Source organism: Lepidochelys kempii, chromosome 3 (assembly GCF_965140285.1).
Source record: "Lepidochelys kempii isolate rLepKem1 chromosome 3, rLepKem1.hap1, whole genome shotgun sequence".
Lineage (NCBI taxonomy): Eukaryota > Metazoa > Chordata > Testudines > Cheloniidae > Lepidochelys > Lepidochelys kempii.
In genome coordinates this window covers 78,399,849-78,427,510 of record NC_136382.1, presented here as the reverse complement: position 1 = coordinate 78,427,510, position 27,662 = coordinate 78,399,849, and the positions used below count along the sequence as shown (strand labels likewise).

The 27,662-nt window shown below is 39.4% G+C and overlaps 1 protein-coding gene across 5 annotated transcripts in view; it reads right to left on the bottom strand.

Annotated features, from left to right (window-relative positions):
• Window positions 1-27,662, bottom strand: part of GRIK2 (glutamate ionotropic receptor kainate type subunit 2) — a 612,718-nt gene that overhangs the window by 416,300 nt on the left and 168,756 nt on the right. For all 5 annotated transcript variants that reach the window (XM_073336875.2, XM_073336874.2, XM_073336872.2 and 2 more), the window contains one exon: window positions 3,773-3,940. In XM_073336875.2, coding sequence (XP_073192976.1) covers window positions 3,773-3,940 — 168 coding nt within the window. The remainder of the gene's footprint in view (window positions 1-3,772; window positions 3,941-27,662) is intronic.

Below are 27,662 nucleotides of genomic sequence, written 5' to 3'. Positions count from 1 at the left end.
CATTTTTTCTAATGTATTGAGGGAGACTGGGATTGCATTTGCATAATTCTTTATTCAAACATCTTGGGAATATTGTGATCTTCCCTGGGGTTATTCTTCTGTATGGTACCTTCAAAAACTCATTAATCTCTCATCTGCAATCGACTCCAAGAGGCTATGTGATTAAGAGGTAAACAGACTGTATTTTTGATGTGATGTCTGCTTGCTCACTAATGGGCATAATCATGAACCATGTAAATAGTCAAATGCATAAACCCAGTTGTTAAAAACCTGCTTTGCAGCCATCATACTAAGTACACCATTTTATGCTAACCTTTAGCCTTTGATTCCTGACTAAAAAACCTTTCAGCACAAAAGTGGTTGTCAAATGTGTGAAAGTACTTTGGGTTCATGAAGCCATGAACTATCAGAGCTGAAAGATTTTACAGAGTTTAATACAGTCTAGTTAACTGCAAATAAAGAGGTACTCTCTCATTTTGATGTACAAAAGGGACATATAAATATACCTCTATGGCTCTTTGAATTGCAGCATAAGAACAACAGGATAGACGGTGTCTTTGGGCATAGTCCACGTAAGGAACACAAATTACTATGCTGCTCTAGGAAAATAATTAAGACTCAGAAAATTACGTTTTCTTTCCTGTTCCCTCCTTGTTTCCTGTGAGGGATAAGGTGGCAGAGTATTTCACTACAGACCCTTGCCCATAGCAAGTTATTTCCCAGGCCCCAACCCACCTGCTAGTTCAATAGGACTGGCTGGTGAATGGGCACCCACTCCATGCCACCCACCTGTTTTCTGAGGGTGGGGAGGGAGCAGCAATGCCCCTGATCCTGCTCTAATCTAGTATCTGGAGTGGTAGTCCAGGGAGACTCTGTCAGAGATCATCTTGCTCCCCCTGCTCAGCCATGTAAGGCTGGGCCATACTCTGGCCCATAACATATTTTAAATGAGGTGTTAAGTAAAATGTAAATTTTGCATACTACCCTACTCTGTACATGTGTATAGTATCAAAATGCACTTGGTACAATTTATTTTAGGGCTGTCAATTAATTGCAGTTAACTCATGCAATAACTCAAAAAAATTGATCGCGATTTAAAAATATAATCACAATTCATAGACATTGTAATCGCACTGTTAATAGAATACCAATTGAAATGTATTAAATATTTTGGATGTTTTTTCTACATTTTCATATAGATTGTATTCTGTGTTGTAAGTGAAATAAAAGTGTATATTATTTTATTACAAATATTTGCACTTTAAAAATGATAAAAGAAATAGTATTATTCAATTCACCTCATACAAGTACTGTAGAGCAACACTCTGATGTGGAAACTACAGAACCCGAACCACCAAAAAAGAAAATCCGTCTTCATTTGGTGGCATCTGACTCAGATAATGAAAATGAACATGCATCAATCCACATTGCTTTGGATTGTTATCAAACAAAACCCGTCATCAGGATGGACACATGTCCCCTGGAATGGTGGTTGAAGTACAAAGGGACATATGAATGTTTTGCGCATCTGGCACGTAAATATCTTGCAACGCCAGCTACAACAGTGCCATGTGAACGCCTGTTCTCACTTTCTGGTGACATTGTAAATAAGAAGTGGGCAGCATTATCTCCTGTAAATGTAAACAAACTTGCTTGTCTGAGCGATTGGCTGAACAAGAAATAGGACTGAGTGGACTTGCAGGCTCTAAAATTTTACATTGTTTTATTTTTGAATGCAGGTTTTTCTGTACATAATTCTACATTTGTAATTTCAACTTTTATGATAAAGAGATTGCACTGTAGTACTTATATTAGGTGATTTTAAAGTACAATTTTTTTTGGGCTTTTTATAGTGCAAATACTTGTAATCAAAAATTAATATAAAGTGAGCACTGTACACTTCATATTCTGTGTTGTAATTGAAATAAATATATTAGAAAATGTAGAAAACATCCCAAAATATTTAAATGGTATTCTATTATTGTTTAACAGTCTGATTAATCGTGTGATTAATTTTTTTAATCACTTGACAGCCCTAATTTCCTCACATCACCCATTGCATTAAACTAGAAACCTCTGTTAAAATCTGATTAGCTGACCACTGCGCCTGTGATCTTTCTACCATTCTGATTGTGCTGATAACAATCAATCAAAAACCTATGTAGTTTCCTCTCTGATGTAGGAAAAAAATGCATTTGCATAGAATGTGAGCTAACACAAGCTTGAATCAAACACCTGTGTGTTTTAGGAATAGAAGAACACAAAGACAGATCTCAGAACACAGCAGGACTTCTCTGTTTTACATTACTATGTATGATACCATACTACAGTGTTACAGTATATCTGAGGGATCACAATGAAAAGGTACAGAAAGTATAGCAGCAAGGTCTGAAACTACACAGGATTAACAATCATGGGAATCAGTTTTAATTAAAAAATAATCCATTTACTTTTAAGCAAATTTTGGAGGCCCTGATACAGCAGTCCATCCCTATTTGCCAAAATTCTTAAGCACAGGCTTATAACCATTGACTTTAAGGAGACTTAAGCATGAATTGAATTGGAGCCTGAGTGCACAGGAAGAAGTTATCAGTTACAAATGACATACTGTCACAAAATTCAGAACTTTAGATTCTGAACAGCCTAAATCAAAGGGTTTGGTTCAGACCTGTCTCTAATTTTAACAGATACTGGAAACAGCAGCTGGAATCTCAGTGCAGTATGTGTTTACCGCATTGTGATTCATCTAGGTTATAGACCACAACTGGGAAAATGCCTCGCAGCCCAGGTGAACAGACATGTGTTAGCAGGGCTCATGCTAGCATGCTAAAAATAGCAGTGTGGACACTGTGGCACCAACAGAGACTTGAGCTAATGCCCAAGTGAGTCTGAGCTCAGGTGGCTAGTCTGAGTATCCACCAATACTGCAACATCCATGCTGCTGTTGAGCCTTCTAGCATGAGTCTGTCTACTCGGGCTGGGAGGCTCACTTCCAGTTGCAGTGTAGACAGGCCTGTAGCGGCCTCAAATGAACTTTGATTTGTGGTGTCAATTGAATCAGTTTGTAACACTACCTACAAAACACGCACTTTAGGTGCGCAGGGAAAGCTTAGGTCTGAAACATCATGTTCTGCTAAATAGGTGCACCAGCTACTGGGAGATAGGGCAGAGTTGAGGGCACTCAGTCCCTTGCAGGATCGGGTCCAAAAAGGCTATTCAGTTTCCAAGGTTGCTAGTCTCTGAGGGTATGTCTACACTGCTATTAGACACCCATGGCTGGCTCATGCCAGCTGACTCAGGCTCATGGGGTTCAGGCTGTGGGGATGTTTAATTGCACTGCAAACTTCCGGGCTCAGGCAGGAACCTGGGCTCCAGGACCCCGTGAGTTGGGACAACTCAGGCTACAGTTCGAGCCCAGAAGTCAACACTTCAATTAAACAGCCCCACAGCCTGAGTCAGCCCTGCACAGGCTAGCCGCGGGTTTTTAATTGCAGTGTAGACATACCCTAAAACCACCCTCATCTCAAAATTGATTCTAAATATATAAGGAAATAATAATATTTTGATGGGGAAGCAATGCTCACATGTAATTTCTTTTCAAACTGTTACCTTTAAAGGACCATTTTTAAAACTTTTCTTTGATGTCAGTGGTGCACGCCTTAACCTTGTACAGTATCATTTCTGAATAGTTTACTGACAGGCATTTGTTCAGGTAGGTGAGCCAAGTGAGTTTTAGCTGCTGACATAAAAGTTTAAATATGCAAAACATCACCTTTCTTGGATGCTTCAAAACTGTCATAGAGATTTATCTTTTGGGTGTCATATGTTAATGTGGTGTTTGGCAGGAGAGTTCTGTTTCTGTTGATTGTGTTCACAGCAAATCTGAAGGCCAATTCCTCTGCTCCCATTGGGCCGGATTCCACACATTCAAAAATACCCCCTGGTAATGAGAGAGAGAGAGAACATCCAGTCAGCAAAACAACACCCAGCCAATGTTTCAAGATATGAGTTGAGTATTAGAAACTGGAATTAATAGAAATTTCTCGGTATTTGCCCCAATGGGCCTGATCCTAAGCTCACTGAAACCAAAGGAAAGCTGCTTATGACCTCAGTGGGCTTTGGAGCACACTCTAATTGCACAATATTATCACATATTTCTCCAAAGATCACATTCACAACAATTTAAATTGTCAACTTTTCTTAATTTTTCTGCAATCCCTGTATTTATGTGATTGAGACCATGTGAGTATGAGTCGGGGGGGCGGGGGAAGGTAGATCATTTATAAAATGCCTAAATAATACTCAACACCAAAATAAAATGGAGGGGAAGAATTCATGAATATTCCCACTGGTGACAATTCTGAAGGGGTTCCCTATCATTCCTGCAACCTCCAAAAATCAGCTGCTGCACAGAAATAAATATAAAGCTCCTGGAGGCCCATTTTCCACTGCACCCTAGGCCCTTTACACAGCTCTGATAGAATAAAGGGCCACAGAGGGGGGCAGAAGCTACCCTAGGAATACTGCCAGTGTAAGAGGGTTCCCCGGGAGAGGGGCAGCTGCTGGAATGGTTCTATGCCACTCTACTTGTGGCCTTAGGCATAAGGAAAGGGAGGGAGGAGGCATGATCAAAGAGCACTATGGTTTAGGTAACGCCATCTAATGACAGCCTGCAAGGGGACACTGCAGACAGAATGTAAGTTACAGCAGCCCCAAGCTGCCTCTTATTTATGCTGTGGGCTAGTGAGAACAAGAATATGGAGGCTGTAAAGGCAACTTAAATGCACCTTTGTTCCTATGCCAGCAACAATCAGGACCATTCTGTCCTTTCCTTCCTTCCTTCCTTCCTTCCTAAAAGGCACCCCAGTGAGTTTACATATCCACTTTGCACAATTTCAAAACACTTATAACAGGATGTAGTCTATTCCCACTTCCAGATACACACACCAGTATGAGATGACTCTGAGGATCTGAAATCCAACACCTTGAAAAAAAATCCCTTGTGCTCAATAACTGAAAGGTTTTTTAAAAGGGGAAGTTTACAGGGCAGCCACTTGCTATCTGCTAAGGACAGCCAAGGGCCACTCTGCCTGGGATCATTAACTACAAGTCAGGTTTTATTTCAGTGCAGCAGACATTTTGAATTCCCCCTTTTGTAATAGCTTGTGCCTGTTCATTTCTAAACTGACATTGCTACCTGGCTCTATATTATCTAAGAATTTCCCAATTCAACACTTCACTGCTTTTCAGTGGGAAGCCCTTGACAGAACGCAGATGTAGAGGGGCTGAGTCAGACGGAACACTGCTAACTACAACAAACTTATAAACAAGACTGTTGAAGAGCAGAGTAGACAGGCCAGACCTATAGGAAAAAAGTGGCTAGTTAGCTAGCACCTCACCACTTTCCTCTATCATATATTATAAATACTAAAAGCCTTTTAGTTTTACAACCATCCTACCACTTTCAGCCTGTTTCTCGCCACAGGTTGGAGAATAGGCATTAATTTTTCCTCCTGCAGGTGAGCCTGTAAAATCCTGACCAGACTCCTGGGGATAGATGCTCAAATAATATTAACTTAAAAATAGAAGCACTGCATATTGAGGAGAGAAATGGCAAATGGCTACTTAAATGTTAGCTATTTAAAACTCAAAGGGAGGCATAGGTGGGAGAAGTAGATGTTCCAATTATAGCTAGATATGTACAGAAATGATCAAAACTGACACAGCAATAAAGGCAGCTATATGAGATAAACAATACTACATAAAATAAACAATAATAATGAGATAAACAATACTACAGTAACTACAAACGGGAATAACTTGGATAATATCGAGGTAAAAGTAATTGTAATACAAAATGATTAGGGAACATGAAAAATGATCACCTGAATAATAATACAACTTAAAGATTGGAGACAACCGAATATCGTGGGGAGTAAGGAAGTTATATTTCGCAGAATGTGGCTTGATAGACAGCCCTCTATATTTATGCTGTTTAGAGGCTTACAGCATCTACACATTAAAAGTCAGATTGTGATGTGTAGGAGGATTCTATTTTGATTTCAGGAGACTATGAAAAATACCTTTGCAACAGAAAGCATAAGATTACTCAGTACAATTGTTAAATATCGTTACCAACTGTCAAGAAAGTGAAAGGAGGTTGCTTAAATAAGATCAGGATAAAAATAGAATATATAGACTTTGTTAAGATAACTGAAAAATTGTTACTCAAATATATAGATAGCAGGTAAACTGTAGCATTATTTAATGGAAGATTGTATACAAAGTGACAGTGCATTCAATATCAACAACAGACAAAGCTAATATAATATCTGGTGGCATTTATTTTTTCTGATTTTTACATTGGAAGATTTTTTTTAAAAAATCTATTTTGATCTTAGGCTTGTTTTCGTGTTTTCTCACTCATTCTTATTTATTGCTGTGTTCTCCTTCTGCTGTCTACGTAATATGCAATCTCTTAGCGATACAGCATAAAACTCACCCCAGGAGAGGGGGAGTTAAGATGGATTTTGGCAACATCTATGCACTCCAAATTCAGGGCTGCTGCCAATGCTGGTGAGTGCCCCCTACAGCAAAACTTAGTACTGCCAAAGTTATGGCAGCTCCTCCCCTACCTGCTCTGGGAAACAGTGCCGTGTAACTGCTCAGTATTATTGTTGTTATGACTACACTTTGTGGCCCTACCCCTCCAACCCCTACATGTTATCTTGCCCAGTCCCTGACATGTCCCCTATCCAGGGGCTTGTAGAGGAGGCTTTGCAGGGCAAAATAAGGCGTCTTGCATAAATTCTGCACCAGAGGAAATTCTCTCCTGGGCATCTCCACTTCCAGGGTTCCAATGTCTCTACAGCAGTTTTAATGGGCTCTATCCACCTTGAACCATTGGCAGCAGGAGGATGCTATGTATTCACAGTTAAACCTGACAGTCATGAGAAGAAGTTGCTTGTTAATAAACCTAGCACTTTGAACTTCTGTAATACCTTCCATCAGAGGATCTTAACGCATATTTAAACACTGATAAATTACGCCCCACAACACACCTCTGAGGAAAGCTTTTTTATTGCAAAAACATGTTTCTTTCTTATTTAACTTTTCTCCTCATGCTACAACATAATTTTGACTATGAACATAATGTTACTTAAACCAAAAGTGAAAACACAAAAGATAATACATAGTAGCATAAACTGAAGGGACTTTAAAAATCAGAAGCTCTGATTCCCAGTCAAACAAGACTCCCTTGGTGTTTTCTGGGACTGATGGTTCCATTTTTTTCTGTTAATAAACAAGAAAAGCATGTCCTGTGACCTTACAGTATTACTTAGCAGCAGTGAACTTTCCCAAAGGAGGCACTCAACATCAGATCTTTAAAGCCATTTTTAGGAAAGCTATGATGATCATGTAGTTAGTGTTCACTGCAAAATGCTGCAAATCAAGGGGAAAAATAAATGTGTTCACCACAGATATGGTGCAAAACCATATCAACATCCGAATAAAATATCAGTCCATGCTTTTTCAGACGACACGTGTTCAACCCAACCTGTTGCTGAATGGTTTTACAGAGCTTATGAAAATGCAATACACCTTCCACCAGGGGCGCAGAAATCAAGGAACTGTTTCTGATAAACTTCCAACTGTGGGAAAACAATACAGAGTGTTTAGGATAAGGTTGACTGTACAATTGTTGTACCTTTGAGATCTAGAAGATTTTGCGTAACAGGTTTTGTTTGTTTGTTTGTTTGTATTTTTAAACAACAACTTGTTATCAGGAAGTTAGCTGCAGCTGGAGCTGGAGCTGAGCTGGAAATTGAACTCAGGAATGAAATAGTGCTAGATTAAAGTTCCAATCCTTAAAAGAGCTCCATGTGAACACTGTGGTCTGCCCATGCACAGCTCATTGCAGCACTGGGGTCCTCATTTGTAAATAAGTGCTTGAGGCATGTTTTAGACACGTGGGGTCAGATCCACAAAGGGACTTAGGCACAGCAACCTTAAAGCGGACACCACCACCACCTGCTAGATTTTGAAGGGGATCCAGTCAGCTAGGTGCTCTCTGGGTATGGATGGTTGCCAACTTTCTAATTGCACAAAACCAAACACCGTTTCCCTACCCCTCCCGACCCCGCCCCTTCTCCAATGTCACACTCCCCCTCACTCCATCCTCCCTCCCTCCATTGCTTGCTCTCCCCCACCCTCACTCACTTTCACCAGGCTGGGACAGAGGTTTGGGGTGCAGGAGAGGGTGTGGGCTCCGGGGTGGAGCTGGGATGAGGGGTTTGGGAGGAGGTGTGGGGTGCAGACTCCAAGAGGGGGCCCAGGTTTGGGGCAGGGGATTGGAGTGAGAGAGGGGATGAGGGGTGGTGCAGGCCCTGGGAGGGAGTTAGGGTGCAGGAGAGGGTTCCAACCTGGGACAGGGGGTTGGGGTCTGGGAGGGGGATCAGGGTGCAGGCTCCAGCCAGGCTGTGCTTTCCTCAGGCAGCTCCCGGTCAATGGTTCAGTGGGGCTAAGGCTGGCTCCCTGCCTGCCCTCCCTCCACATGGCTCCCAGAAGCAGCGACATGTCCGGCTCCTAGGCGGAGGAGTCAGGGGAGCTCTGTGTTCTGCCTGCTCCTGCAGGTGCCCACCCCCACAGCTCCCATTGGCCACAGTTTCCGACCACTCAGACCTGCAAAACCGACACATGGGGCGGGGGCAGAATGTGGAGCTTCCCTGGCTGCCCCTGCGCCTATGGGCCACAGAGACATGTTGCCACCTCCAGGAGCCACATGGAGGCAGGGCAAGCAGGGAACCTGCCTTAGCCCCGCTGCGCCTCTGACTGGACTGTTAGTGGCCCAATCAGCAGTGCTGACCAGAGTCAACAGGATCCCTTTTCGACCAGGCATTCCAGTTGCAAACCAGATGCCTGGCAACCCTATGAGAATGCCTACCACACTGGGGCCCCACATGCAAAATAGATGGAGAGCGTGACTATATTTCCCTGTTCATGCATCACACTGGGGCTTAGATGGGTGCTAGGTGTTTGAGGCAGCAGTGTGCATGCCCAGAGCCAGAAACGTAGGTGCTGAGGGGACTTTTACTGCAACAATGTAGGTGCTAAGTGAGTTTAGGCACTTACAGGGTTAGGCAGAAGCCAAGGGGAGTTTCATAGATCATAGTGGTGCCTAAGTCTAGGACATAGGCACATATGTCTGGGGTTTAGGTACCAAACTATCTTTGTGGATCTGGGCTTTAGTTGTTGTTGTTCTTGTTGTTATTCTGATCCAATGAATAAATACAAAATAACAAACTTATTAAAGTTAATTTTGAAAAGAGTGGCTCTACTGACTGAATCCTGAGAGATATAACACCAATCATACTACATTACCTGTAAAATAGAAAACAAAAAACAAAATAAGATTTGACCCCAGTTTTCAGGTGCTCTCGATTATTATAAAGGATATTGGCTTCCAAGGGCTATTACAGCACATTGAGCTATGTTATTCCCTCCCAAGCAGACATTTCTTCTCTACTACTGTTGTGCCTTGTATTCAGGATAGCTTTACTAATAATCAAAGTGAGAGCATGCACGTGCTCTTAGATAAGCAGAGGGAAAAGGCATAAATCTTGCCATTGCTATGTGGACAAGCAGCCAAACTACAATACTATAGTATATACTCACTTTATTTCCAAATCTTTCTGAATTGGAAAGTCAAAATATCAAAAAAATTCACAGAATGAAATGTTCCGTATAATTTTGGTTTTGAAATGTCAAAACTAAAAATGTTGCCACTTTCTATCAAAATGAAATGTTCCAAAATGAAATAAATTTCACATTTAAAGTGTCAATTCAGAACAAAAAATGTGTTAATTATTCCAATACAAAGATTGAATGTGTTAATTATTCTAATAGAAAAATGGAATCTTTGCTGTACAAGAATTAATCTACTTCTGTTTCTCATTTTTCCCACTCAGTATCCTGTGTCTGGGTTACCATAATCATCTCAACATTTAATTGTGAAGCTACTGTCAAGGTTCCTTCCCCACTCTGAACTCTGGGGTACAGATGTGGGAACCTGCATGAAAACCCCCTAAGCTTATTTTTACCAGCTTACGTTAAAACTTCCCCAAGGTACAAACTATTTTCCTTTTTCCCTTGGACTTTATTGCTGCCACCACCAAGCTTCTAACAGATATATAACCGGGAAAGAGCCCGCTTGGAAACATCTTTCCCCCCAAAAATCCTCCCCAAGCCCTACACCCCCTTTCCTGGGGAAGGCTTGATAAAAATCCTCACCAATTTCCATACGTGAACACAGACCAAACCCTTGGATCTTAAGAACAACGAAAAGGCAATCAGGCTCTTAAAAGAAGAATTTTAATAGAAGAAAAAGTAAAAGAATCACCCCTGTAAAATCAGGATGGTAAATACCTTACAGGGTAATCAGATTCAAAACCCAGAGAATCCCTCTAGGCAAAACCTTACAAAAAGACACAAAAACAGGAATATACATTCCACTCAGCACAGCTTATTTTCTTATTTTCTAAGTTTTGCAAGAGACACCAGGGGGTCTTCAACCACTTTACTGCCATGAAGCAAGCCCAATAAATACTGTTGCTCTCCTGATTTTAATAACTCACTATTTAAAATCACAGCACAAGATCATCCAGGTGATTCCCAGATCAATGGGATAAAGGTTCAACAGTGAATTATTGATTAACAGACCGTGCAGTGGACAACAGTGCATTATTAATATTCCCAAGGAGAGCGTTTTCTTTCTGCTACAACTTCTTTACATTCCTGCAGCTTAAAGGGACCATAATTCCCCCACTGCAGGAAGAGACACAGACAGCTGCCAAGGCCTCTTTTGCAAGCTACTGTGTGGGAGCTGGAGGTGGCAGGACCACAGCAGATGCCCTTATGCTACAGTGATGCTGCATGGTGCAGCTGCCCATATGCAGTTTGGCTTAGAATGCCTTAATGTGGGCTATCATAACCCTAAGGCAGACCAGACTCATTCCATTTCAGCCCCAACACAAGTCCAGAACTGGGAGGCTGCAAAGATGGATTAAAGCTGTGCACAAAATCACTCTCTTAATATCCATCTCCCTGTTTAACTGTATGAAATAAATCACTTCTCAGGTAAACCACAGAAGGTATTGCATTAAAGAAAAATGTTCCAACCTTACTGTTGATCTGGATGATCTTGAAGACTGGAGTGAAAGAAATTGGATGAAATTCAATAGTACAAACTGCAAGGTCATGTATTTGAATCTAATCATAAGAGTTACTGCTACAAGCTGGGGGTTCATTTGGAAGTGACAAAAGAGAGAGAAAGTTGGTATGTGGGTCGATCACAGGAAGACTATGAGCCACGAATGTGATGCAAATGTAATCCTAAAATGCATCAGGCGAGGTATTTCAAGGAACAGAGGTAGATCAGCGTTAATAGCATTGTACAAAGCCACACCTCATCTGGAATACTATGTACAGTTCTGGTCACCCATGTTCAAGAAAAATGAATTCAAACTGGAACAAGAACAGAGAGGAGCTACTAGGATAAGCAGGGAAATGGAGGACCTATCCTTTGAAAGGAGCCTGGAAGAGCCTGGTTTGTTTAATCTAGCAAAAAGAAGGCTAAGAGTGGATATGGTTGCTTTCTATAAATACATACGGAGGTAAACCCCCTGGGAGGGGGAAGAGCTATTTATGCTAAATGGCAATGTTGTGCTATGAACAATACAGACTGGAAATTAGAAGGTTTCTAACATCAGACAGATGATTCTCTGGAACAACCTCCCAGTTGGTTTTAAGAGAGAGCTGGACAAATTTATGAGTGCAGTTCTGGACAGTGTTCCTTCTGATGGTAGGAAGCAAAGCTCAGGAAGCTCTGGCTTATGTTCCTGAAAGCTCATGCTTCAGGGCTTCATCTAGCCACCTGCAGGCGGTAGGAAGGGAATCCCCCCAATGTAGTCTGTTTTTTTGGATATTGGGTGGGGGTGGGTTTTTTTGGCCTCCTTCCTCTGAAGCATCAGAGATGTTCATGGCTGGAGATGGGTCAGTGAAGAGAGTGGGCCAGTCCTCTGAGGTGACACTGAGCATTCTCTGGTGCGTGGCCAGCTGGTTCTTGCTCACATGATCAGAGCCTAACTGATCACCATATGTGGGATCAGGAAGGGATTTTCCCCCCATGTCAGATTGTGTGGGGAGGGATTTTGCCTTCCTCTGCAGTGTTCAGTTGCCAGGATTAACTGGGTATATTTCACTTAATCATTTCCATGCCACTGTAGGTGCACTTGAGTCCCTCCTATTCTCTGCCTGAGGCACATAATAGTCACATAATAGTGGGCTGTAATATTTTGGCCTAATTTTATTTTTTTTGTGGTTAGTGTGGAGGTGCTGCAGGATGCTGCTTGCCTGCAACAGACGGAAGATCAGACCAGATGATCTATGTGTCCCTTCTGGGCTTCAACTCTATGACTATGACTCTATTATTATTTATTTTTAAATTTTGCATTATTTTGAAAACTGGACAATCAATGTTGAGCTGGGCAGGAAATGGTTTTACCATCCCATAGAAATTTCTGATATGCCAAACACTGTTCACATCCCAAATTTGGACAAAAATTGAAAATATTCACAAACTGAAAATCTAGGGGGAAATTGTGCCGCATCAGTTGAAATATTTTGTTTCACTTATTTTGAAATATTATTTTACTGACTTTTATTACAATAATTAGCTTAAATTTAGAAATAAAAGTTATTTCAAACTTGACTATTAGAATTATTTGTTTTGAAAATGTCAAAATGAAACATTTTGACAATTTTTGAAACTTTTCTGTGAAAAAGGTTTTGAGTTGAATTTTTTTTCAAAACCAACCCTTTCTCATCCAGTCTCAGTTTTGATGAATCAGCATTTTCTGACAAAAAAAGGATCTGTTGGAAAATTCCCGGTCATCTCTAAATCAATGTGTAAGAGAATTATAATGATAACCCTTATGAATGCAAAAGTAAGTTCTTCATATAAACCATCCAAAAATTGAGTGGAGAAATAAGTAAAATCTTTGCACAGCATGTGGGTGACTTAGTTTAGCATAAGTCATGCAACAGAATATGATATAATTTACTTCAGAATGTAATAGCCAGTATCTCATCATTGGAGAAGTTGGTGGGGAGTCAGGATCCCTGGGTTCTAGACCCAGTGCTACCACAGACAAGGGCAAGTCTAGGGCAAGTCACAACTTATCTGTATCACAAGGATGTCTGTTTAACAGATATGGAAAACTTCTCACAGCACTGAACAGACTGAATATTCTGTAATACATCCTAAGCTACCTCAGGTGGCAGATGGGGAAAGCCCATACATGGTATGAGCTGCTCTGAATATGTTGAATAAGGAGCCATGGACCCATGCTTGAGACTCAGGTTGACAACCTGTCCATGTAAATAATAATAATAAAAAAATACAGTTATGGAAGCAACCCAGATAAAAAAATGTCTCTCAGTTCGCCATCTTGAAGGAGATCGCTTTTGGGATCATTGAGTTAAAAAAAAAAAAAGACAGTGGAGATAATTATTCAAGAAAGAAGGTTGAAGTGGTTTGGGCATGTTGAACAGATGTCAAAAAACATATTCGTAGACAAGCACTTCACTGGATACCACTTGGTGGAAGACAGAAAAGAGGAGGACAACAAATAACATAAGAAAAACATTGAGAAAGACATCACTGTCATGGAAACAGACTACAATGGAGCAAGAACCATGGCACTAGACACATGGAGACAGAAACAATGGGTTGTCTCATGTGTCACAAGGCACAACAGAATCTAATCTAATTAAGGCTGTAATTTTATAGATTCCTAGATTCCATGGCCAGCAGGACGCATTGTGATAGTCTAGCCCAGTGGTTCTCAAACTTTTCTACTGGTGACCCCTTTCACATAGCAAGCCTCTGAGTGTGGGCCCCCCCAATAAATTAAAAACTCTTTTTTATATATTTAACAACATTATAAATGCTGGAGGCAAAGCGGGGCCAGGGGTGGAGGCTGAAAGCTCATGACCCCCGATGTATTAACCTCACACCCCCCTGAGGGATCCCGACCCCCAGTTTGAAAACCCCATTCTAGCCTGACTACTTGTATAACACAGGCCACAGAACCAAAACAATTCTTAGAGCGTATCTTTTAGAAAAACATCCAATTTTGATTTTAAAATTGTCAGTGATGACGAATACACCTTGATTCTTGGTAAATTGTTCCAGTGGTTAATTACTTTCACTGTTAAAAACTTATGACCTATTTTATGACCTAAAGGGATCCTAGCTATGGTTTGAAGGCCATGAAGAAAAGAATGTGAACTTGTAACAACACTAGTTTGAAAAATACCATATATGCAAAATACCATGCTGATTTTAACTTTACTTGTGTATATTGTTTATTACAGTCAAGATGCCAATGGTACATGACCACAGATGGCTTATGGAATAAGAACATCTAAACATATGCATCTATACTGTGTAAAATACGTTATTCACAAGCTTCCTTCCCACATTAAATATACTTATAATTATCTCTGCCACACTAAGCAATTTATTAAGCGGCATGTTTGATTATAGTAATTAAATTGCCATCTTTCCTGAATGCCAGCATTCTTCATGACCATTGTATACAAAGGCAAACAAAAGCACTAAATGAAGATTCTTAAAAGCCCAGTTCCACAAGATTTAGCTAAATTTGCTTTTCTTCTTCTTAGCAGTTAAAATGTTACAACAAAGCATATTCCATGGCACCTCTGGTTCCACCTGGAAAACATGCAGCTGAATGAACAGTGAAACTCTGAGAGGAAAATAATCTCAACCTCTGGAAAAAAACAACACTATTACTATTTGAGGAATATTTTAAGTAAATTTAATTAGTGTGAAGGTACGAGACAAAGCCCTAGAGACTAAGGCAATATCCAATATAAAACCGATACAGTGCACAAGTTTCCCATATTCTTTCCTGCTAATATGCCTTAAAATTAATAAGTTCTGGATGGTTTTATTCAGCTTAGCAAGATCATCATGAGAATGTACTAAAAACATGAACAAAAATCTACTTCCCCAGTTTTCCCATCATGATTACTATTAAAAACTAAATTATATTTTATTAGCTTAGCAAAAATAATTGTTCTTTCAGGAAAATGGGTGAATATAATTTTGAAAGGCTAGTTTGAGCTCAGGTCCAGGATTCAAGATCACAGAAAATGAAGAAGCTGTGTACATAGACAATGAAGAAAGAGGAGCTGAAGTGGAATACCCTCTGCTAATAATTTGTTTTAGAAATAAATGGAATTCAGAAATATTATTAATGATTAGCTCACAAAGTAATAATAGTTATAGTTAGCTTGAATTAGCCTTTACAATATAATTTCATAATTGTAAAGTCATGTGCTAAAGGAATCAGAGAGGAAAGCTGAAGAAATGGGGCCAGATTCTCATTTACATGAAGGTCCTTTTTCATTGCTTTGACAAGGTATAGATGACTTAGTGGAAATGAGAATCAGGCCATTAAAATAGAAATCAATCTGTAGCTAAGAAACTTGGTAAATCTATATAGCAGATGGCTTGATTTAAAGTAACCCCACCTTTAAATTAGATGACCTGATAGAGCCTACTCCTGCTCCGACGTAAGTCAATGGAAAGTCAATAAATTATTACATGTAACTTTTTATGCTATACTACAGAGATGTAATGAAAATTATTTTGTAAGTGAATAATTTGTAGCAATAAAAAAATCCATCCAGAAACAATAATCTATAAAAAAATAACCTCAATTTACTATAATGCATACCATGGAAAGTTTATTCCATTCTTAAGATGAACTTCTTACTATGGTAAGCACCTTCAGTAACACTATGGCTCAGCTTTGGGAGTGAAATTCACTTCAGTGCAGAGAATCAGTGGTAGTCCATCTGCACCCATTTCCACACACAGGAAATCCATTATCCTGTAACTATCCATATCCCGTAACTCAATATGTATGTTGGTCCTCTGTATCTGCACCATGCCCTGCTGAAGACATTGGCCTCCATTACTGTGCGGGAGTCTGTCCCTATGGATCTAGTTGCAAGATCTCACCCAATAATAGCATGGTTAAGCAACTACCACCAACTTCTAAAAAGCAGTTCTTATACCTCCAATGACATCTCTCTAACTATCTAATTTGCACAAGTTGTTAAAAGCTACTTTAAGCTTGCCTGCTGCATCCTTGCATTCCAAGGAAGGCCCTTCCTGGGATTACTTTGAAGATATACTGCAAGCTACTGCACCAAGGAAATATCACAGGTTCTTACTCATGCAGTATGCAAATGCCTCTATGATGAGAATCACAGTTTAAGTGACAGCAACACTTTCACAGGGTAACAACTGTGCTTTTCACAAGCTTCCTGGTAACTAAACACTGAAGTATCCTGAAACAATTGTGTTTTCTCAAGAGTTTATATTTTAAAGAAAACAAAAGAAAATAAGAATACCAGAGTATTGTTTACATCTCAAAAGAAGTGCCAAATGAAAAAGATCCACAGGGCTAGGAGTGTTGTTCTGTGGTTGGGAGAAAAGCAACTATATTTCTGCTTAAAATATCTTTTTTTCTTTTATTAAAATAACCCTTCTAAATTAAAAGAACAATTTAAAATTATATTACCATGAGCCATAATTCTTTGGATTAATAAAATAGTTTTTTACAACCCTGGTGTGCAGGAAGTTGCTATAATTGTTTCTTTATTTCGAGGATTCATCCCTCTGATGTCTGGCAGTGATTTGTTTCTTTCCATAGTCAGACCAGATGGAGAATGGAACATTGTTTGTACACAGCAAAAAAGTGACAGCTCAAGGGAAGAACAAAAAATAGGTTTTGTTTTTTTTTAAACAAAGATGGTATTCCAAAGGAAGGTTGAATAGCAAAAGATATTTGGGTACACATTTTGACAGTCACTTAAAATTGGCAATTGCATAAAGAGGTTGATGACCTTTATCCACGTTTCTTGTCTAAAGATGTTTTTCTGTCCAGTTTACTTTGAGCAATAGTCATTAAAGGGCATTTCCTACTAGCATTCCCAAGTAGAGTGCCATTCAGTTTCCTCCACTCCTATTATACTAAAGGTCCAAGCAAAATAATGTATTTAATGCACATCTGAAAATTTAACAAATGTAAATTACAGAAATTGCACTTGGTAAAACCATATATATTAAAGAAATATTTTGATTGTGTAACATTTAAACTCTATGGGCCATTAAGAACAACTCTTTGATTTAGCTTAATTTCTAAACTACAGCATTTCTCTGTAAGGTCAGAAAGTAGTCTTGCGTACCAAATGGTATAATGGAGTTAACCAGCTGAATATATAAAATGTGTCTGCACGCTAGTGTTTGGATGCTTTGTATTTCACCACAGATTTTACAGCTGAGCTGAGCACTCCTCATTTGCTAACACTATATAAAGAAATTGTCTGATATTTAACAATGTGCATATCTTTAAGGAGTGGTTTCCCTTGGTGAATATGGCATAAAATAGGATATTCTTAATTATTTATATCACAGTAGCACTTAAAGGCCCCAAATGAGGCCAGATCCTTGTTGTGCAAGACACTGTATTAACACATATAAGAGACAGCTCCTGGCCTGAAGAGCTTACTATCTGAACACACAACGGTTGGGGATGTGAAACAGAGGCACACAGAGGTGAAGTGACTTAGCAGAAAAGCCTAGATGAGAACCCAGGACACCTGATTCCCAGTCCAGTTCCCTACAAATTGGATGACACTGCCTCTGAACATTAGCTTTATAAAGTTAAAGGCAAAGGAAACAGCCTCCACAATTTATTCAGTTTAAGCCCAAAAGCTTTTAATCTCTTTGCTACTGATGACACTGCACATGCTTGGGGAATGTCCATACCATAAATTTTCACTTGCCATAATCCAATGTCAGTGCCCAAGGAGGCCTAAATTGTGCAGCAGGTTAGAAATGGCATATAGCACCTCTCTCTCCTACGTCATTTTTTTCAATTTCAAACCCATCCAGACCAGTAATGAGCAAGAGGGATCATATAATTGCTGATCAGTGGCCTATATTTGGCTTATGCCATAAAAAACCACTTGGCATGCACAGCAAAGGAGTCTAAGGTTAAATTGGTCATCTAGGTAGAGAGTGAGGAATATCAGTCAGACAATACAGGAAAGACTTGCACTATCATGGACCACACTGTACCAGTTGTTTGGGTTAGATAACTTCAGTGTCAGGGCTGTCATTATGGTCCGTCTCATGAACACAAAAGAGATGCATTATATATGATACATATATAATGTATACGCAGTTTATATCCCAAGAAACCCACAGAAAGTGTACAGAATTATTAAATACCACTAGTTATTCTCTGGCACTGGTGAGTAAAGATATATGAGTGTGGGGAAAAGCTTGTTATTACTCTGGATAAAAAAGAATTCACACAAAAGAGAGAATTTTCTTCTATTTCACCAGCAGAAATGTTAGCAGCAGCTGCTGTTACCAAAGTGAGCAGATTTATAATTAAAAGAAGATTGAAAAAGACATCTATTCAGATTTCTTGCACTCACCCATTACTTAAGTTGCACCACTAACACAGCAGGTTACATTACGAAATGTAATATAATGTGACTTATGCAGCTGAGTGTGACATATGCAAACATGACATGTAAGCCCAAGAAATTTAAAAGAAGACATGTTTCTCTGAAGAAATGCATGAAATGTACTTTACTAAACACCATAAATAATAAGGAAGATAATTATACAATTCAAAGGCTTTTTTGGAAGCTGTTGCTAGATATTTTCTCTAAATATCAAAGGACTAAACAACAGAAGAGTGCTGTCTAGCTTGAAAGCTTGTCTCTTTCACCAACAGAAGTTGGTCCAATAAAAGATATCACCTTACCCAGCTTGGCTTGCTAATGTCCTGGGCTACAACAACACTTCAAACAGAATATCTTTTGAATATTTTCTATTTTAGAGCTATACAATTATTACTCTAACATTAACATTCATAACATTTCATTAATGTGTGTAAAAAAGTGAGTGGTTCTGAATCTGAACTGGAAATGCATTGGAATATTCATGTTGTAAATAGAGTCTAGTGGGAATTTACATTAATGTAAATAAGCAACAGTATTTAACAAGGCACATGAGGGGCTGTTTTAGTTATAGCAGAATATCAGACATGGTGTTTTGCTTTTTCGGTGACAAAACCAATTGGGTTCAATTCACAGAATATAGAAATAGTATTTAAAGGGGGAAAGTGTTGTACTTAAGCAGGGGAAAGTTGGAAAGTGTAAAATATTTAAGAGTCATGACCCTAAGGTTTTACACTTTTGTTCTTATTTGCAGCATTTTCCCTGCTGAATGATTTTCTTGTCAGGATCTGAATTGGATATGCAAACTGTACCCTTGACATTTCCATTTTTCTTCTCACCTGCATCGAAGGCTAATGGGGCATGTTGAGAGCTGAGCACCCCCAGAATTCGGGATTGATCAGACCCAGAGTTTTGGTTCAGGCTCATCATTAATTAAAGTGATTTTCTTGCATTGAATCTAAAACCTAATATGTTAGCAGCTAATATGATAATTACGCTCTAATAAGATGTTCACTAATATGATAATTAGGTTCTAATTAATCTGCCTCTCAGGGAAAAAATTAAAATCTCTTTTTGGCAGGAGACTATAGCTATGTACCTCACCTAGTCCTCTGAGAGTACTTCTGTGAGGCCCACACAAAATATAAGCGGGGTAAATACTAGCAGGCTGAGATATGTCACAATTCAGGGCAACTGCAGCTGTATTTCCCCCTTGTGGTGCACCAAGGGCTCCCAATATATCCTCCCAGCTCCTCATCCATCACCTATCTTGAGTGAAGAACCACATCTCTCCCCCTCCTGACTGAGGTTTTTCCTGTCTGCACAGTTCCTTGCTACTCTGTGATATCCCCAACAAGCCAGTTTGCCTAAACAGGCCAGTGTCTGCACTTAGCCTTCCTCTTCTAAGGCTATGAACAACATAATTGTCTGCAATTATGAGTTACCAGACAGAGCTTTTAAGCAAGCACTTAAAGTGAAAGCATTCCAGAGAAAACATAATAAAAGCAATAAAAGAACTTTCACACACTAATAAGCTTACTGAAGACCACCCTCCACCTCCAGCCATGGGCTTTGGTAGGAGTCAGCCTTTTGAATCCCACAAAGGAGTATTCCTGTGGTTACAAGTTTATAACATCCTTTGTTCAGAACCAGAACACCACAAATAGTTCAGTTTTCCTTTCATTCAGCTTAGGCCTTTGATCTTCAGATTCTGGGAACAGGTGATCATCACCTCTCTACAGGGTGTAACTTCAAAGGGTTGGGTTTTTTCATGACTGAGGGGATGAATTTGTATTCACCTTCCCCTAGATATTTCCCAGGAATTCCACTTCATATGTATTATGCCAAAAGATCATTCTTGTCTGCCACTTTGTTCAGTATAGTCCTTTGATCATCCAGAATCAATAGATAACATTTGCATGTAATACAATGGTCGCCAAAATTGCTTAATATTAATTCAATAAGATTTTCAAGGATATTGCAGGAAATTGCCTTATCTGTCACGAAACAGATAACTTGTTTTTCCCTCATTTAAGAAAACTTCCTCTGAAATATATCTGTGATTCTCACCTTTCAGCGTCTGTCTCTGGTGCAGGGACTGCCTTGTTGCCTGTTGTCTTCTACAATGTCAGCATAATACTGGGTTTATAGTTAAAGGGACAATGTCAACTTAAATATCACAATTCTGTCTGCAAATTTTCGAACTACTTTCGTTACTGTTTAGACCCAAAATTACAATAACTAATAGAAGTTAGATAATAAAAACACTTCTTATTTTTCAGAATGCTTACTTCAGGCATTAGATATTCAATTTCACCATTTCCCAATATTATAGTCTGTTTTCCCCTGTCTTTGAGTGACTCTTACACATTGCAAAAAGGGAAATAAAACAACAAAAACTGGACTCATGAATAAGTGTAGAATATGGAACCACTTTTAGTTAATTTTATTGACCAGATTACAAAGAAGAAATTAATTGGTTTGTAATCATGATGGCAACACTTTCAATTTGGTAGTTAACATATTTATTTTACATATTTTTCTGCATTTTGACAAGTTTCAATGGCCAATCTGTTTAGTGAGTTTTGACTATTTTGGCCTTTCTTAAGGACTTGAGTGGTATTTGAAAAGTAGGACATGGATTGAGATTTTGTACATCCTGATCAGTTTAATTCAAAGCATTTATAATAATCACTTTTCATTGTGGGAGATGGCTTGAAACCATCCGTCTTTTTTTTTTAATATTCTGATTTTTTACTTCAATAGGATCATTCCCAATGCGTAAAGCTAAGTATGTGTAGAAGTTTTTACAGGATCAGGGCCTATATTCTTGCCATCTATACTTATAATATGGAGCTTATTTGGGTACAAAAGGTCAAAGAGAACTGCATCAAATATGAACAACAAGCAATGTTACGTTATGGTTATTTTTATTTATACTGCAGTAGTGCCAGTCAAGGGTCAAGGCAAACAGACAGTAATACAGTCTCTCAACCAGACAGCTCACAATTTAGGAATGTGACAAGGTGCACAGGTGGAAGAAACATCCCATGCATAGAAAGCACTTAACTGTGCAATTAGCCAGTGAGGCTTTACATCACAGAGGGCCTGTGCAAAGGGTGAATTTCGCCCTTAGTGAAATAAAAGTGTAATCCACAGCAAGCAACATCCTGTAATGCAAACTGTATCTAATGCATAATTAATCTGTTGCAAGAGAATATCTTCAAAATTGCTACCCAAATCGACTCCATTTCATGTTCATAGCAGTTTGATAGATTTGTTTTACAGAAAAAGTAGTTTATCTACAGTATTTAAAATATTTCAAGCCTAGCTGAGAGATAGAAGTCCCAATAAATATTGCCTCAGTGACAAAGTATAGAACTGAAATATGTCATTAAAATTTATCAGCAATGGAAAGATCAGAGACAAAAATGCATTGCTGGGATATCAAAAACAGAGCCACATTGTCAGATTGTAGTGCCAAGGCATAACTCAGAGAATGTATTGCTACTTGTGTTATTGACCTTCATTTTCTCCTCTAGTTTAAATGTTTAGGTTAACAAAATTTCTGTTGTATTACAGAATTAAGTGCCTGTTTCTCAGTTTTCATATGAATAAGAGATGAGCCAATATAGCATCTGAATTAACTAAAACCTCAAATTTGAAGGCTTTCAAATATTTTGCCTAGGAAGGGAATCAAATTGAAACACTTTGATCTGAATTTGGCTCTAGGTTTTGGTTCTGAGTGGTATTCAAAACAAGAAGTAGCTTATTTTTCTATTCTGGTTTAAATGCATTATATAAACAGCTGATTTCATGAGGTTTTCAACATTCAAGATCTTAACATCAGCACTTGATGTGTCAGTGTCCTCCAACCCAAACATTAGCTCAAACTTAATGCAAAAGTTGGCTATCGACTTTTGTTGTTGATAAAGATGCCAACTATTAGACTTGGGCAACATAAAATGCTATCTCCCTAAAAATGCATCTTAGCTTCCATGAATGCCCCACTGTCTTCTCTACAAGCACTGTGAACTGAGGATCAGGTTCACTGCTTATAAACATTAGTTTTACAAGCCAGCTGTGGTTCATCAGACTAGTACTTTCAACTGGCATACCGAAGTTGGTTCCCTAAATGAAATGTGAGCTGAGAAGGAGGACTTTTCTGGAGAGACCTACTGTGGTGGTCATGGCCATGATGGAATTACTGTGAAGGGGCCTGGTTATGTAGCAAGTCAGGGGACATTCAGATGGAAAACTAAATTAGGTCACAGCCCACCATTTGTTTCAGAGTAACAGCCATGTTAGTCTGTATTCGCAAAAAGAAAAGGAGTACTTGTGGCATCTTAGAGACTAACCAATTTATTTGAGCATGAGCTTTCGTGAGCTACAGCTCACTTCATCGGATGCATGCCGTGGAAACTGCAGCAGACTTTATTTATACACAGAGAATATGAAAAAATACCTCCTCCCACCCCACTGTCCTGCTGGTAATAGCTTATCTAAAGTGATCATCAGGTGGGCCATTTCCAGCACAAATCCAGGTTTTCTCACCCTCCACCCCCCCCCCCCAAATTCACTCTCCTGCTGGTGATAGCCCATCCAAAGTGACAACTCTTTACACAATGTGCATGATAATAAAGTTGGGCCATTTCCTGCACAAATCCAGGTTCTCTCACCCCCTCACCCCCCTCCCAAAAACCAGCAGGATAGTGAGTTTGTGTGTGTGGTTTTTGGGAGGGAGGTGAGGGGGTGAGAGAACCTGGATTTGTGCAGGAAATGGCCCAACTTGATTATCATGCACATTGTGTAAAGAGTTGTCACTTTGGATGGGCTATCACCAGCAGGAGAGTGAATTTGTGGGGGGGGGGGGGGTGGAGGGTGAGAAAACCTGGATTTGTGCTGGAAATGGCCCACCTGATGATCACTTTAGATAAGCTATTACCAGCAGGACAGTGGGGTGGGAGGAGGTATTGTTTCATATTCTCTGTGTATAAATAAAGTCTGCTGCAGTTTCCACGGCATGCATCCGATGAAGTGAGCTGTAGCTCACGAAAGCTCATGCTCAAATAAATTGGTTAGTCTCTATGGTGCCACAAGTACTCCTTTTCTTTTTCCCACCATTTGTGCTAGTGAAATGCCTCAACACCAGCAGTCAATGACTCAGGCAAGGATAACTGAGACTTAATCATTCATTAACCTCAAAATATCGATGCCATGGCTGGTGTTGAAATGACAAAAAGGGAGGGAACAAACATTTTTAGCATGGTAAATATATCTAGTGAAGCCCTGAGATGTAAGGATGCAAAATTGTACTTTGCAAGCAGTGCAACTTTTTTGGTGTGACTCTTTTTGATGTATACCTGTAGAATTCTATATCAGAGAGAGCAAAAAGTGCAAACTAGCTGAATGCAAGAAAAAATGGATGCTTCAAATAAATTATTCAATGAAAAAAAGGCAATTTAATCAAATAACGATTCTGACAAGAATATTCAATCAGCTGTAATGAGAGAGATAGGGGAACATGTCTGTATTTACGCGCTTTTCTGAAGTGGTACCTAAATGACTGTGGTGTTCTTTGCAAAGAAGAAAGGATCTCTCATCTTCAACCACCATTTTTAAGATGCATAAATGAAATGAAAAAGAGAAACCAAAACCTACTGAGTGGAGCTGCAACCTCCAGCTACCGGGCTGTGGAAAGGTATCAGTGTGCCTGCATCCCAAAATGGATGACAACCTTTTGACTGCATAAGGGACCAACAATATCAATTGTTTAAAAGTAGTCATCTTCTAAAATAACTGGGACAGAATTGTACTCAATGGGCCAGATCCTCAGCTGGTGTAAATCAGTACAGTGCCATCAACCACAACTCCAGCTATATCAATTTATACCAACTGACAATCTGGTCCTTACACTGAGGGATACTTTGAAATGATCTCTTAAGACATGAAGTTACCGACCTAGAGATGTCACTGTATATTTTCTAGACTGTGTATCAGTATATGTATGTGTGAACACACATACCTACAGCAAATAAGAAAAAACACAAGCAAACAGTTAAACAGAATTTAAAGACACTGTTGCAGTAAAAGTTGTTTGTCACAGGGAATACAATATATATTTGTAACTCATTTCATAGTTACAGTCCACTAGGTTTATTTTTATTATTCTTTTCTTTAGCAGTAGGATTTTTTATGATTTTTTCTTTTCTTACACAGAAGTAAACACTTTCTTTTATATTACAGTCTATGCTGTTTTTATTTGTATGGAACAGGTACATTTATTCAACCATAAGACGTTTCGCTTCTATTAAAAAAATGTTCAAAGAAACATCAAAACAGCATGTAAATGTGTTTTATCCTCATACAGGTTTTTCCTTAAAACTGGTCACCTAATGATGACAACAAATGAAAAGAAATGGCATGAACTGGCTTGCAGTAAAGGAAGAAATATTTTGTAAAATACACTCTCACAAATTATGGCTTTTCCAGTGCTACTTAGCAGCAATGCTTGCTTCAGAACTGACACAGGTGAAAGCAATCACTCCAGTGCAAGGGCATCCGGATTATTTTGTGGTATTTACAGTTATCTATATAATTTAAATTAGATTTAAACAAAGCCTTCTTAAATGACTAGCCAATAACCATTAGTGACTACTCTTAAAAGAGAATCAGGTTTTCTGACGTTTTGTATCGATTTATTTAACCACTACCCCAAGTTTCTGCATAATGTGATTCGAAACAGGAATGAGTCAGAGCTGTGGAAAGGCCTACTCAGAATGAACAGTGACAAGTTAGTTGAAATGCTGCTCATGTCATGGAAACAATGAAGTGTGACATTTCATATGTTAAGTCTGGCAGCAAGTTTGCTGGAAAATAACATAAGACTCTCTCATTTGTTTTATTTTACTAGAGGGTGGTGATATGGGGGGAGAGGTTTTTTTTTTTTTTTTTTTTTAATGGCTATTGACTTTTCTTACCTTTCTAGAAGATGCTTTTCATTTATGTGGTTACTTTCCTAATATTTTTTGGATGCCTTAGCTACTCTTTTAGTGTCTTTTACTGCACAGATATTTACAGGTATCCACATTACACACATCACAGAAATGTAGCATTCTTCTTAAACAGACATCTGATGCACTAGTGTGGATGCAATTAAAGAGAATATATATTTCCCTTTTGTCGTAATTAAGGCCCAATATCTGCAAGTAGTTCTGCACAGGCTAAACCTCACTATATCATCTTACCTCATAGTAAAAAAATAGAACACCTTTTTGAATTGCTTCCACCATACAGAAGAGTGTGTGTATATATATATATATATATATATATATAAAGATAATACACACAAATTATTGCTGACAATCAGGCATTTAAACTTTGAAGAACTATACCTGTCTAATGAAGAAGTTAAATGCTAATATGAAGTGAGCAGATCTTTTAAGCCAACACCTTTTGTCCATGCCAGTTTGTCAAAGTGATGTCCATAGATAGGTTACCTTACACATCATCTTTCTAGGAAAAATGGGAAAGACATCCCTTAGAGGATTTTAAGCTTTTTTTCACCTACATTTCCCAAATCTGGTGTAGCAGTCTTTTAGCATTGCCCTCACTTTCATATCATTGCCCTCACTTTCATATCAGAGTATAGAGTCCTTTTTTTGATTGAAAAACTAGAATGACACAAAATTAACATACAACACATTAAAAGGATTAAAAACTAGATGATAGATCTCAAATGTAATTTTAAGCAGGGGAATCATCATTGAGCGGGTGTGTTTCTAATGTGTGCCCATACTACGTAACATTTTTACCAGTGAGTTGGGGGAATACATAAAATCATCACTGAAACAAAGATTAGGGAAATGGTAAATAATGAAGAGGACAGGTGACTGATACAGAATGATACAGACTGCATCACTTAATAAGCTGAGTACATGCAACGTGCTTTAGTATGACTAAATGTATGGTCATATATCCAGGAACAAACATTATGTCCATACATACAGAATGGTAGACTATCCTGGGAAACAGAATAATATCCTTGTTCCAATCCTCTTTTGGGGGAGGCTAATCAATGTTCCCTCTGATTTTTTACATCCATGTGTGGAATGAATTTTGTTATGTGCACTAACATGGAGGTGATGTGTGGTAGGGTGGGGCTGAGGGGTTTGGAACGTGATGGGGGCTCAGGGCTGGGGCAGAGGGTTGGCGTGAAGGGGGGTGAGGGCTCTGGCTGGGGGCACGGTCTCTGGGGTGGGGCCGGTGATGAAGGATTTGGGGTGTGGGAGGGGGCTCAGGACCAGAGGGCTGGGGTGTGGGCGGTGAAGGCTCTGGCTGAGGAGGGCTCTAGGGTGGGGTAGGGGATGAGAGGTTTAGGGTGCAGGCTGCACCAAGGCTGTAGTGGGCAGAGCACCTTTCCCCGGCTGCAGCAACTCCAGGGCTGGGGCCAAGGGGACAGGTGCCTCTCCTGGCTGAGGCAGCTCCGGGGCTGGGGCTGAGGGACAGACGCCTGTCCCAGTCTGCTGCGCAGCTGCACATCATAGAGGGAACTTAGAGGGTAACACTTTTTTGTCCCTTTTCAAGGAACACGATGGGAATTTTGAAGATTAGATGTTTTTACAACATGATGAAGTATCTTCATGACCTTAATTCTCTACTCTGTTCACAGAATCATAGAATATCAGGGTTGGAAGGGACCCCTGAAGGTCATCTAGTCCAACCCCCTGCTCGAAGCAGGACCAATTCCCAGTTAAATCATCCCAGCCAGGGCTTTGTCAAGCCTGACCTTAAAAACCTCTAAGGAAGGAGATTCTACCACCTCCCTAGGGAACGCATTCCAGTGTTTCACCACCCTCTTAGTGAAAAAGGTTTTCCTAATATCCAATCTAAACCTCCCCCACTGCAACTTGAGACCATTACTCCTCGTTCTGTCATCTGCTACCATTGAGAACAGTCTAGAGCCATCCTCTTTGGAACCCCCTTTCAGGTAGTTGAAAGCAGCTATCAAATCCCCCCTCATTCTTCTC